The 12,406-nt window shown below is 35.6% G+C and overlaps 1 protein-coding gene across 1 annotated transcript; it reads right to left on the bottom strand.

Moving 5' to 3' along the window:
• Window positions 1-9,854: 9,854 nt before the first annotated feature.
• Window positions 9,855-12,198, bottom strand: LOC110777979 (uncharacterized). The gene is made up of 2 exons (XM_056832364.1): window positions 10,090-12,198; window positions 9,855-9,902 (listed from the first exon to the last, which is right to left on the bottom strand). Exons 1-2 carry the CDS (start codon window positions 12,196-12,198, stop codon window positions 9,855-9,857), a joined length of 2,157 nt encoding a protein of 718 aa, XP_056688342.1.
• Window positions 12,199-12,406: the final 208 nt, after the last annotated feature.

Here is a 12,406-nt window from a genome sequence, read left to right on the forward strand (position 1 = left end):
AATATCATCGTTTCCGGAGTATTCATTTCTTGCCTTTGACGATCTTAGCTCCCACTGAAACCAAGATCCGTCGATTCCGAATATCCATAGATGGAGTATTTAATTCCATTAAATACTTGATCCGTTTACGTACTATTTGTGTGACCCTACGGGTTCAGTCAAGAGTAAGCTGTGGATTAATATCATTAATTCCACTTGAACTGATGTGGCCTCTAGCTAGGCATTCAGCTCACTTGATCTCACTGAATTATTAACTTGTTAATCAATACTGAACCGCATTTATTAGACTTAATATTAAATGCATACTTGGACCAAGGGCATTATTTCCTTCAGTCTCCCACTTGTCCTTAGGGACAAGTGTGCATTTCCTAATTCATTTGTCGCTTGATGCTTGGTCTTGAACATAAGGTAAGAGTTGTCATCCTTATTATGTCCAGAGGTGTTTCTCGGTTTCAGAGTTCAACTGATCAAATAAACAGATAATCATAGCCTATGATTTATCCGAGCACGGCCATGCAATTCACAGTTTCTAGCTCTCCGAGTGGCCTTGTACAACTTTTAAGCATCTCTTTCCGATTTATGGGAGGACAATCCCAATCTTGCGATCTTGAGATTAGACTTCGTTTGATAGGTGATTACCTGAGCATTGCCTTTATAGCCTCCTTTTACGGTGCGACGGTTGGTCAACGTCAAAGTAACTAGTTCTCAATTAAGTAATCTCAAATCACTCAGGTATTGAGGATTAGTGTCTAATAATTTTAATGAAATTTACTTATGACAGATTTTCATCTCTTACAGTAAAGTTTCATAGGTCTTTCCGATACTAGTCTTCTTAAAGTAAGTATCTATGTAAATGATTATGACATTTCCATGTCCACATAGTTCAAGAAACAGAACTACTAGTCATCTTGCATTCTAGTCGTCTAACACTTTCTATGCGTCCATCTTTATAGAAAACTCCGACCAGGGACCATTTTCAACTTTTGACATTCAAGTTCACTTGATAGCCATTTCTTAGTCACAGGACTGGTCCTGACAGTCTATCTTGAATATTTCGTCAAATTGAAGGGACTCATCATTTAATACTAAACCAAGATTAAATGGATGAAAATTCATTTCATATATGATAAATGTTCAACCCCAATGTTTTACAACCATGGGCCTCAAACCCATCTTTAAAACAGTTCATGGAATTCAAAGCTATGCTTGATTTCCAGTGCTACAACGTGAGTGTTGCTTCTCACTTGTTGCATAGGTTTAGTTATCATGCTTTGCCAATCTTAATATCCTTTTCATCGAATGTTCTTCGAGATATGATGATAAGATCTTTTGAGTATATTTATTTTGTGATCTAGTCTTTCTTGCTACATTGGTGGTTCTACGCATTTCTCAATGAAGAACTATCAAGTCAGCAGACGCGTGATCTACCCAAGTTCAGTGAAGAACTCTTTAACATAAACAAACCTGATTTATTGCTTCTTAGGCAATAAGTACTTTTACTTCAACTGTTTAGGTTGCTAGTGATGCTTTGTTTGGATTTACCTATCCAAGCAGTTCATAGATATGTGGAAGACTTTCCAACTATATCTTAGAACATAGAAATTATTATTTTAATTTCCCACGCAACAACTCATGGTCTTCAATCCATGTTGCCATTTCAAAAAACGATGCTCTATAGCTCGTCCTTGCCAATGGTTAACTCCAAAGGGATCTTGCTTGATCCTTTGCCAGTGTTTATGCGTGTAGCATCAACTATTTAGCATATCTTTATTTCCTTGAATCAAGAATTATTCCTATGTACCTTTTCAAGTACCATAAGTTTTTCTTGATCTCAATCTAGTTGATCTTTACTTAGAACAATAGAGATTGGTATATGTTCGTCATGCCTAAAGTCATACGATACGTTTTTGGCGATCCTCATATTATATCATACATGATAAATTCTTTTGCAGAATAATTCCCAATTGAATTCTATTCATGTAAATTTAGCTCATTCTAGTTTCAATAGATACTAAATCCAGCTAAATTCTTTGACATATAATATAGGTTAAGAATCTTACTTAGATCCTTTGATGTTTAACTTAGTAAATGCTTATACATAGTTCAAACATCTTTTACTTAGATTTATTCATATGGGTCGAATATCTCCAATGGAGTCTTTCGTGTTTGATTTAGTAAATGCCATTACTTAATCCAGAACAATATTATAAGATCTTTGTGAATGGATCTTAATACCCAGTATGCACTAAGTTTCGCCATGGTCCATCATTGATGAATAATTTCAAATCTAAGTCATTAGCATTTGAATGTTATTTCACAATAGAGAGATATGTGTGTGATACACATAGGACCAATTAAGTTTTATGTACTCCCACTAAACTTCTTATATATCTATAAGAATCATGTACATTTTATGAAACTAAAATACTTATTAGCTTCACTAAAATACAATTCCAATTCCCAATTGCTTGCTTAAATCTATACTTAGATTTCATAAGCTAGCATTCATTTCAAGCATTATTTGAATCCACAAATCCTATGACATGCTATGTACATAGTTTTCTTCCAACATTTGATTGAGGAATACGTTTTGTCATCCAATTTCCATATGTACCAATATGCAATCATTACTTGAATTATAGACTTAAGCATTACGATTATGCATGAGGTTTCAACACAATCCACATCGTGAATTTGCTTGTAACTTTCAGCAACTAATCTAGCTTTGTGTGTGAATACAATTTCATGTTTGATGGTTTTCATCCTTAAAACAAACTTGCAACCAATAGGTGCGAAACTATTCTTGCAAATCAACAAAATTTCAATTTTGTCATCAAAACATTGAGTATGTTTTATTGCCTCTAACCATTTAAAACATTTGAGTCTATATATGGCCTCTAACCATTTTAGGGAATCTGGGTTTTGTCATAGCTTTCTTACAGGTCACAAACTCATTAAGGATAATAGTTTGACTGCAAGTTGTAGGTTTCTTCACTATCTAATAGAAGAATCGCATAGCTTCAGTGACCTGAACTCCATGATTCTTCACTATCTAATAGAAGAATCTCATAGTTTCAGTGACTTGAACTCTATGCCTACTTGGGTATAGAACATCAAACAATAGAATATCAAAAACACTTTGAAAGTCCTTTGAATATTCTTTTCTCCTTGAAGCACTTGTAAAGTCTTCTAAGAGATGTCTATTCTTTAAAGCCACTTCTAAAGTCCTTAAAGAATAAGTTCAGATTTTCTGAAGCACTTCGAAAAGCCTTCGGAATGTACGTTTATGTTTGTTGTTCGCCTCGAAGACTTTAGAGGCCTATTTTCTCCCACTTGTCATTTTGGAAACGAATCTCCAAAAGGACATTATTTCGAGAAAACAAACATTATGTTCTCAAAAATTCGTGGTAGAAACAATACCCTTGTGTCTCATTTGAATAAATCACAATGAAACATATATCTATACTTTGGGCCTTAGTTTGTTGAATAACAAACACTAAGCTCCCACTGAGTTTAGGAACTCTTTGGATTTATTATGAAAAGATATTATGAAATTACTTTTCAATAGCTTTGACGAATTTGGTTTAGTTTGGTGGTAGTTGAGCATTTTGTTTTAGAAATTATAGGAAAAGTCTTTATGATTCATCATTGATCGAATCAAGTACTAATTGACTCCGATCATTCCAACGTAGATATGCCATATCTTATGGAGCTAGATCGTGAAATTACAACACACAATCATTGATGATCATTCTTGGTCTTAAGTAATCATCAACATGATCTAACCTAGATCTTTATGATTTCTTGCCAAGTGGATTTTATATTTCTGAATCTTTGAACTAGTCAAACAGATTCAAACTTATATCACATTGAGTAAATAAACCAATATTAACTCAAATCTAGGTGAAATAATAAAGTCATAAAATCTTTCTTTAGCTTTGAACTCTATTGTCTAGGCGTTCTAACAATAGTTCATATCTTTTGTTACTTTCAACAAGTAAGACTAGCTTGTCTTGTATTGATCTAGAAATCAATCAACTTTCAAAAAGTCCATCGAAATAGAGCTTATGAATGTTAACTTGTTGATATGGTCTAAGCAACAATGCCAAAGATTAGTTGTAACGCCCCGACTTCTAATCAATTTGATTAAGTTAATTAATCCATAATTAGCAGCAAAATCCTAATTTAGTCGGTGCGTCACATGCCGTACCTCTCTATTGAGAGATACAAGGCGCATAATTCTATATTAATCTAAACTAAGATTAATGAAACAAAAGACTTGTGATATTAACTAAATTGTCATAATACAAACTATAATAATTCTTAGAATTAAAGCTAGAGTTTCAGTACATAATTAACTAGTGAAGCTCACTTATTAAACTGAGTAACCTTGCTTTAACTGATACGTCCTCACCACTAATCCATCCCGTTGTCCTCTTCGGTACCTAAAACCAAAAGCAATATCATGAGCCGAGGCCCAGTAACAACTACCCTAACAACGTAAATTCATTTCAATTCATTTTATTTGCAAACAGAAGGAGAGTAGAATATTGTAAAACCTTTTGCAAATCATTTTATAAATTTTTTTTGCAATTCAAGATAAACAAATAAGATAAAATGTAATAGTTTTCCATTATATTATTAAAAACATTCATTCATGGTTACTGGCGAGTTTGAACAGAATGTAGGACGTCTCCCACCAGATCGTACCATCATAATCAGACAGAAACAGACGTTACCCATTATGGGGTAGCGGGGTACAAGGGTACGTGCACGACCATAATCAGAATCAGAATCAGAACAGAACAGAACAGATCAAATACTGACAGAACCTTGTCTTTCGCTTTTCGTTATCATGTTTCATTTCTTATTCATGTGTTGATAGAATAATTATTTCATAATCATAAATCATGCTTCGTAAGGCTCATTGAAATAATTCATACTTTAATAAATTCATTATTGAAATCAAAAGAGAATCCCACAATCCAAACAAGAATCGTATCATAAACATGGTTGTAAATCATAAAGCTTTTCTCAAATTCATAAATCATTTCCATAAATGCATTTGCGAAGGGGATTGTGGGTGTTAGCAATAGATGTTACCTCAACCTCTATTAGCACTCGTTTTCCTTACTTTCGATGAGCCGTTCTTCTTGAGCTCCAAGGACCGCTTCTTCTTGTTATTAAATGATTGATATTAGTAATTCGATTGAATTAATAAAAACGACTTATAAATTAAAATTATCTTTTTTTTTTTTTTACTTTTTGAAAAACGTTAATTCATGAATTATAAAATAATTAATAGAAGTAATTTTATATTCTTAGTTTTCAAAGTTATAAATTAATAAACGTTATAAATTAATAAACGTTATATTCTTGATAATAATAATAATAATAATAATAATAATAATAATAACAATAATAATAATAATATCATCGTTAGAATTTATATGTCATTAACAACAACTTTATTAAATAATCAAAGTAACTTAAAAACACAGCAAAATAATTAAAACGTTAGAATCTAAATAGAAACGAAAACGAAAATAAAAATAGAATAGAAAAAATATAGAAATGAGGGCTGGGACACAGGCGGTGCTGCAGGGCGGCAAGGAGGGTGGTCGCGGGTTTTGGTGGTGGTGGTTTGCGGGCGGAGCAGCGAAGCAGTCGGCGAGGAAGGGGGGGGGGCGACGGAGAGGAGAAAGAGGGAGCAGGGAGTTGGGGCTGCGAGAGGAGGACCGCCGAATGAGCAGGGTGGTGGTGGCTGACGCAGCGGCAGAGCCGCGGTGGTGGTCGACCGGAGCAACGAGAAGCAGGGAGTTTATTTGTGAAATTTAAATGAATTTTCTTGAATTTAAACTTGCTGAAATTTTGAGGATGGGTTTGCAATCGATTTGTGAATTGAATTGAGTAAATTCTTGCTCTATTTATATGTGAAATGGTGTGAGAAATCAGATTGAAAATCAAATTTGATTGGATGATTTGGGTGGTGATTCTTGTGGAGGAGAAGGTTGGTGATGGTGTTTGGATTGATGGGTTACACGTAGAAGAAGATAAGTAGTGGATTTGCAACTTGCAAGAAGCTTCCATGGATGTATGATGATGAACATGGTGATGATGGTGAAGAAGATGATGATGCGTGATGTTTGATGATGGTGGTGTTGAGATTTTTGTTTCCCTTTTTCTTTTGGGTTTAAAATTCTGATTTAGGATGGAATTTTGATGGGCTTGAATGACTTATTTGTTTGGGCTTGACTATGTAATGTTGAAACAATTGACCCAATTAATTAGAACAAGTTTTAGAAAAATAATTGCTCGTATCAAATTACCACGAATTAAGTTTTAAAAATCATAATTTCATAAATAGATATAGCTTTAAAAATAATTAATCTAAATCATAATATCTTTAAAATCAATAATGAATATAAATTAATATAATTTATAAAATATTAAAATCGATTAAACCAATAGCTTAGTAAATCGATAAATTATAAAGTAATCCAAAACGTTTTAATAATATAATAATAACCGAAAGAATAAATATAAACAAAATTTATTACACTCGTTTTATAAAAAGAATTTCATAATTTCGAATTAAGACTAATTGTTGTTAATAAATATGTTTTAAAATATGGGGTATTACATTAGTGGAACTCAAATCAAGGGGTTGATTTGAACCTATTTAAAGTTCTTATTGTTAAAGAGTTGTTTGTTTTAATCAAGCATATTGACTCAACCCGTAAATGACCATTTCATTCAAATAAACAAACAAACATTGTTTTTGTTCTTCTGAATGTGAGTCTTTCTGTGTTTGAAGCAGAAATTTAGGTATGCTGATTATGGAAAAAAAATAGCCATTAAGTTCCAGCCTTGAACAAACCAGATGACCCTACAACTAATGTAGCATTGCCATGCTTCATTTCCCACTTGTAGGCCATTAGTGTATCCTAGCTTCCATTGTTTGAGTCATTACCGAAGTAAGAACCTCAAGCGGTACATGATACCAAGGAAGTTTGATTGATATGTCACTTTTCTTTAAACATAAACTTATAGGTAGAAACGGAATTGTAAATTCCTTTCATCTGTTCCTTTTGTTTTCATATTTCTTGTACCCTTTCTTATAGCCTTAAGAATTGAATTCTCTAGTGTTGACTTTTATACTTTGTTTAGACATGTCTAATGTCACTCCAACAAAGTTCTTACCATTTATGTTGAATATTCTGTTTCAACTAGATGATCTTACCAGAAGCTTCTAAAGTTCTCTAAGCATCGATCTATTCGAATGTCTAGGGTCTAGACTCATTCGAGAATTAAATGGAAAAAGATTTTAGGTTGTTAGCATTGGTAAAGCTGAGTGTTTAAACTCAATGCTTTATGATCTGAAAACTACAGTGTATTTTGAATTCACAAGCACCAATCAGTTCGCCGTTCGACTTTGATACTCGAAAACAACCATAAAAGTCGCTAAAAGAAACGTACATTTTAAATTGCTCATTTTCTCTCATTTCCGTGAATCGTTCTTGGATTCACTACCAATCGAGGAAATTTACTGTTACCTTTGTAAAAAGGGTTTATTGCAGTACAAGATATTTAATTATAACCAATAATTAAAACATACATTGAAGCATGCAAAGACTAAACATTTATCATTAGTAATAACTTGAAAATTAAAGCAATCATGCAATTCAAAAAAGTTATTAGCATTTTATTCGATTTTATTGTTCCGGCAGGTGTGAATAAAATGATTCCAAGACCCTAAAACCATTGAAGAATTAAGCACATTATGTATTTTGATTCAATTCTAAAATATTTTAGCTAAGCAAAAGCCTTTTGCTGATAGAAAAAGTTTCGTCCTCGAAACTTGGAGCTCAGAAGAACTTGCATCAATAACGGTGCACCAAATTAGTTTATAATTCCAAAATATTCATTTTCAATAAGCGCAAAAATTTCAATCAAAGTCGTTCATACATTAATGCTTATTATACCTATCATTCATGAGAAAAGGTGAGGGTATTTTGATTTCATTTGGTCTTCGACTTCCGAAGTGGCCTCAGAAGAAGTATGATTAGCCCATAATACCTTAACCATACGAATTACTTTGTTTCGAAGTTGTTTTTCCCTATGATCGAGTATCTCAATCGGTTTCTCCTCATAACTCAAATCGTTTCGCAGTTGCAGAGGTTCGTGTCTAATCACATGACTTGGGTCGGGGACATACTTTCGTAACATCGACACGTGGAATACATTATGTACTTTATCTAGGTCTGTCGGTAAGGCGAGTCGATAAGCTACCTCGTTGACCCTATCCAAGATCTCGTATGGTCCAATGTACCTTGGACATAACTTCCCTGACTGACCAAATCGCATTACTCCCTTGGTAGGCGATATTTTCAAAAACACATGGTCACCAACAACAAATTCTAATGGTCTTCTTCGTTGATCAGCATAACTCTTCTGTCTGCTTTGTGCTGTTTTCATTCTCGACTGAATCAATCGAATCTTATCAGTTGCTTCTTGAATCAATTCAGGTCCTATGATACGGGCCTCATCAATATCACTCCAACACAAAGGTGTTCTACACTTTCTCCCATAAAGCGCTTCGTATGGGGCCATTCCAATGGTTGCTTGGTAGCTGTTGTTATATGAAAACTCTATCATTGGAAGAAACTTTTCCCAACTTCCATGGAAATCCAAAACTCACGCCCTGAGCATGTCTTCCAAAATTTGATTGGTCCTTTCTGTTTGACCGTCAGTTGTTGGATGGAATGCAGTACTAAAGTCAAGCCTTGTTCCAAGGGCATGTTGTAATTCTTTCCAAAACTTAGCTTGAAATCTTGAATCGCGATCAGAAACAATCGAGCTAGGCACACCATGCAAGCGTACTATAGTGTTCACATATAGTTCTGCCAGTTGATCTAACTTCCAGTTCGTCTTAACGGCTAAGAAATGCGCTGATTTTGTTAATCGATCCACAATGACCCAAATACTATTCATTCCTTTTGTGGATGGGGGCAATCCTGAGATAAAATCCATTGATATTGCGTCCCATTTCCATTCTGGCACGTTCAAGGGTTGTAATAATCCTGCTGGTCTTTGATGCTCTATTTTGATCCTCTGACATGTTAAACATTTTGCAACGAAATCTGCAGTTTCTTGCTTCATATTACTCCACCAGAATGTTGACTTCAAATCCTTGTATAATTTGCTTCCTCCGGGGTGAACAGAATATGGAGTGTTATGAGCTTCTTCTAAAATTCTCCGTTTCAAAACTTCATTCCTTGGAACGCATAGTCATCCTTGAAATCTTAAGGTACCATCTTCTTGGATGACAAATCCAGTTGACTTTCCTTTCTCTACATCGTTCCTTATTTTCTCCAACTCCAAATCTTCAATTTGGGCTTCCTTTATCTCGTCCAGCAAAGTTGGCCTTACTTCCATCATGTTCAAGCATGCACTTCCTTCCTTTCGGATTAACTCCACTTCCATTCTTCTTAAGTCTTTAGATATGGTTTAGGGAAGCTCTAAAATTGAGTTGACACGCGGTTTTTGACTTAAGGCATCGGCCACGACGTTGGCTTTTCCAGGATGATACAATATTTCAAGATCGTAGTCTTTGAGAAGTTCTAACCACCTTCGTTGCCTTAGGTTGAGTTCTTTTTGAGTGAAAATATATTTAAGGCTTTTATGGTCGGTGAAGATTTGGCATGAGACACCATACAAATAATGTCTCCAGATTTTGAGTGCAAATACTACAGCTGCCAGCTCTAAGTCATGGGTTGGATAATTTTGTTCGTGAACCTTAAGTTGGCGAGAAGCATAAGCAATGACCTTCCCATGTTGCATCAAAACACATCCTAATCCAAGTTTGGAGGCATCACTATATACAACAAGGCCTTCGGTGCCTGAAGGAAGAGTAAGGAAGGGTGCGGTAGTAAGATGTTTCTTGAGTTCTTGAAAGGCTGACTCGCATTGTTCGGTCCACTCAAACTTAGTGGTTTTCTTCACAAGTCGGGTGATTGGTTGAGCTATTCTCGAGAAATCTTGTACGAACCTTCTATAATAACTAGCTAAACCCATAAAACTCCTTACTTCGGGAACATTAGTAGGTCTAGGCCACTCAACAATTGCTTTTACTTTTTGAGGGTCCACCGAAACTCCTTCAGCACATATGATATGACCTAAGAACGCTACCTCCTTCAACCAAAATTCACACTTTTGCAACTTGGCATATAATTGATTCTCTCTTAAAACTTCAAGGACTTTTCTCAAGTGTTCTTCGTGTTCCTTTGGACTTTTGGAGTATATCAAGATGTCATCAATGAAGACTACGACAAATTGGTCCAGGTAAGGTTTGAAAACTCGGTTCATTAGGTCCATGAAAACAGCAGGGGCATTAGTTAATCCAAAAGGCATGACTACAAACTCATAATGTCCATATCGGGTTCTAAAGGCTGTTATAGGAATGTCTTCGGATTTTATTCGAAGTTGGTGGTATCCCGATCTCAAATCTATCTTTGAAAAAGTGGTTGCTCTTCGAAGTTGGTCAAACAAGTCATCAATACGAGGTAAGGGATATCGATTCTTGATGGTGATCTTATTTAACTCTCGATAGTCAATACATAGCCTCAAACTTCCATCCTTTTTCCTTACAAACAAGACAGGTGCTCCCCAAGGTGAAACACTAGGTCGAATATACCCTTTGTCCAACAGTTCATCTAATTGTTTCTTTAACTCTTGTAATTCCGCGGGTGCCATTCTATAAGGTGCTTTAGAGACAGGGGCGGATCCTGGAATTAGGTCGATGTTAAAGTCTATTTCTCTTTGTGGGGGCATGCCAGGTATTTCCTCGGGGAATACGTCAGGGTAATCACATACTACGGGTATTTCAAACAAGTTCGGTTCTTTAATCTCCAAAACATTGCAAAGATATCCATAACAACCGGTTTTAAGTAGCTTCAGGGCTTTCATGGTAGAGATTACCTTAACTTTTGATTTACCTACCCTATTACGGTATGACACCTTTTTCCCATCTAACCCTCTAAGGGTTACTCTATGGTGAAGGCAATTTATGTCAGCATGATACTTTGACAACCAATCCATTCCCAAAATCACATCAAAGTCAGTTAGTTCGAATTGGACTAGGTTACTCGGGAATTCATATCTTCCTATAGTGATTGGACAATCCTTATACATGACATTACAAGCCAAAGATTTTCCCAAAGGTATGGTCACAGACATGCTAGAAAATTCAGAACATGGTTTCAATTTTAGGCGTTTAGCAAATGATGAAGAAATAAATGAATGTGTAGCTCCAGAATCAAAAAGAAAATAGGCGAGATTAGAATGGATAAGGAAAGTACCAGTAATGACATCATTATTTCCATCAACTTCATCTTTCTGCATCACAAACACCCTTCCATTTTGCAGAGGTTTGCGCAGAGGATAACGGTTGAGGTTTCCATTACCACCGTTTCCGCAATTGGGGCCATTTTGTCCATTCCTGTTGTCGTTTGGGTATTGGGGTGCTGGTCGGGGGCAATCCTTAACTTGGTGTTCCTTGCTCCCACATCTGTAGCATTGTCCAGTACCAACTCGACAATTCCTTTCAATATGACCACGTTTCCCGCATTTGTTGCAAACTTGAGGCCTGTTAGAGTGCTGATTATTTCCTCCATAGTTCCCAACATTTGGTTTCTTGTAGGACCCATGGCTTGAATTTCCTCCATGAGTGTTTCCTCTTCTCTTTGCATTTCCAATTATTTCTTCTCGCAATTTCATCATTCTCTCCACATTGATAGCTCTATCATACAACTCTTCATAAGAGTTGCTCAGGTAAGAAGATAGGCGCTCACGGAGATCGAGGTTTAATCCACCTTCAAAGCGGTTCATCTTTTGCCTATCGGTGGAGACCATATCTGGGGCAAAACGGGAAAGCTCGTTGAATTTCACAGCATACTCCAAGACTGACATTTGTCGTTGCTTAAGATGGACGAAATCTGATTCCATTTGCAATTGCAGAGATTGTGGGTAAAATTGGTTTCGCATGGCTATCTTGAGCTTACCCCAACCAAATTCAGGATAATTTTGCATTCCTTTTGCGCTCTTCCACCAAAGATCGGCTTGCCCTTTTAGATAAAAGACGGCAAAGTTCACCTTATTCTTATCCGGACATTGAGTAGTGTCGAACAACTTCTCCATATCGCTAAGCTATTCCTCAAACTCCGTTGGGTCCGGTTTTCCATCATAAGTAGGTGGCTTATGGGAGGCAAACTTCTTGAACATGTTGGAGCATTCTTCTTCTTCAGTTCTTGTCTTTTGGCGATTCCCTTGTATAATTTCCATCATCATTAATTTTAACAATTCCATTTGATTATTGTTATTATTTTCTACTTGGGCGTCTCCAAAG

Source organism: Spinacia oleracea, chromosome 6 (assembly GCF_020520425.1).
Source record: "Spinacia oleracea cultivar Varoflay chromosome 6, BTI_SOV_V1, whole genome shotgun sequence".
In the NCBI taxonomy this organism is placed as follows: Eukaryota; Viridiplantae; Streptophyta; class Magnoliopsida; order Caryophyllales; family Amaranthaceae; genus Spinacia; species Spinacia oleracea.

Coding starts and splice junctions, on each gene's coding strand:
- LOC110777979 (XM_056832364.1), bottom strand. CDS start 12,198: ATGGAGAAGTTGTTCGACACTACTCAATGTCCGGATAAGAATAAGGTG. Junction 9,903..10,089: donor GACCTACTAATGTTCCCGAA/GTAAGGAGTTTT, acceptor CTCTTCCTTCAG/GCACCGAAGGCCTTGTTGTA.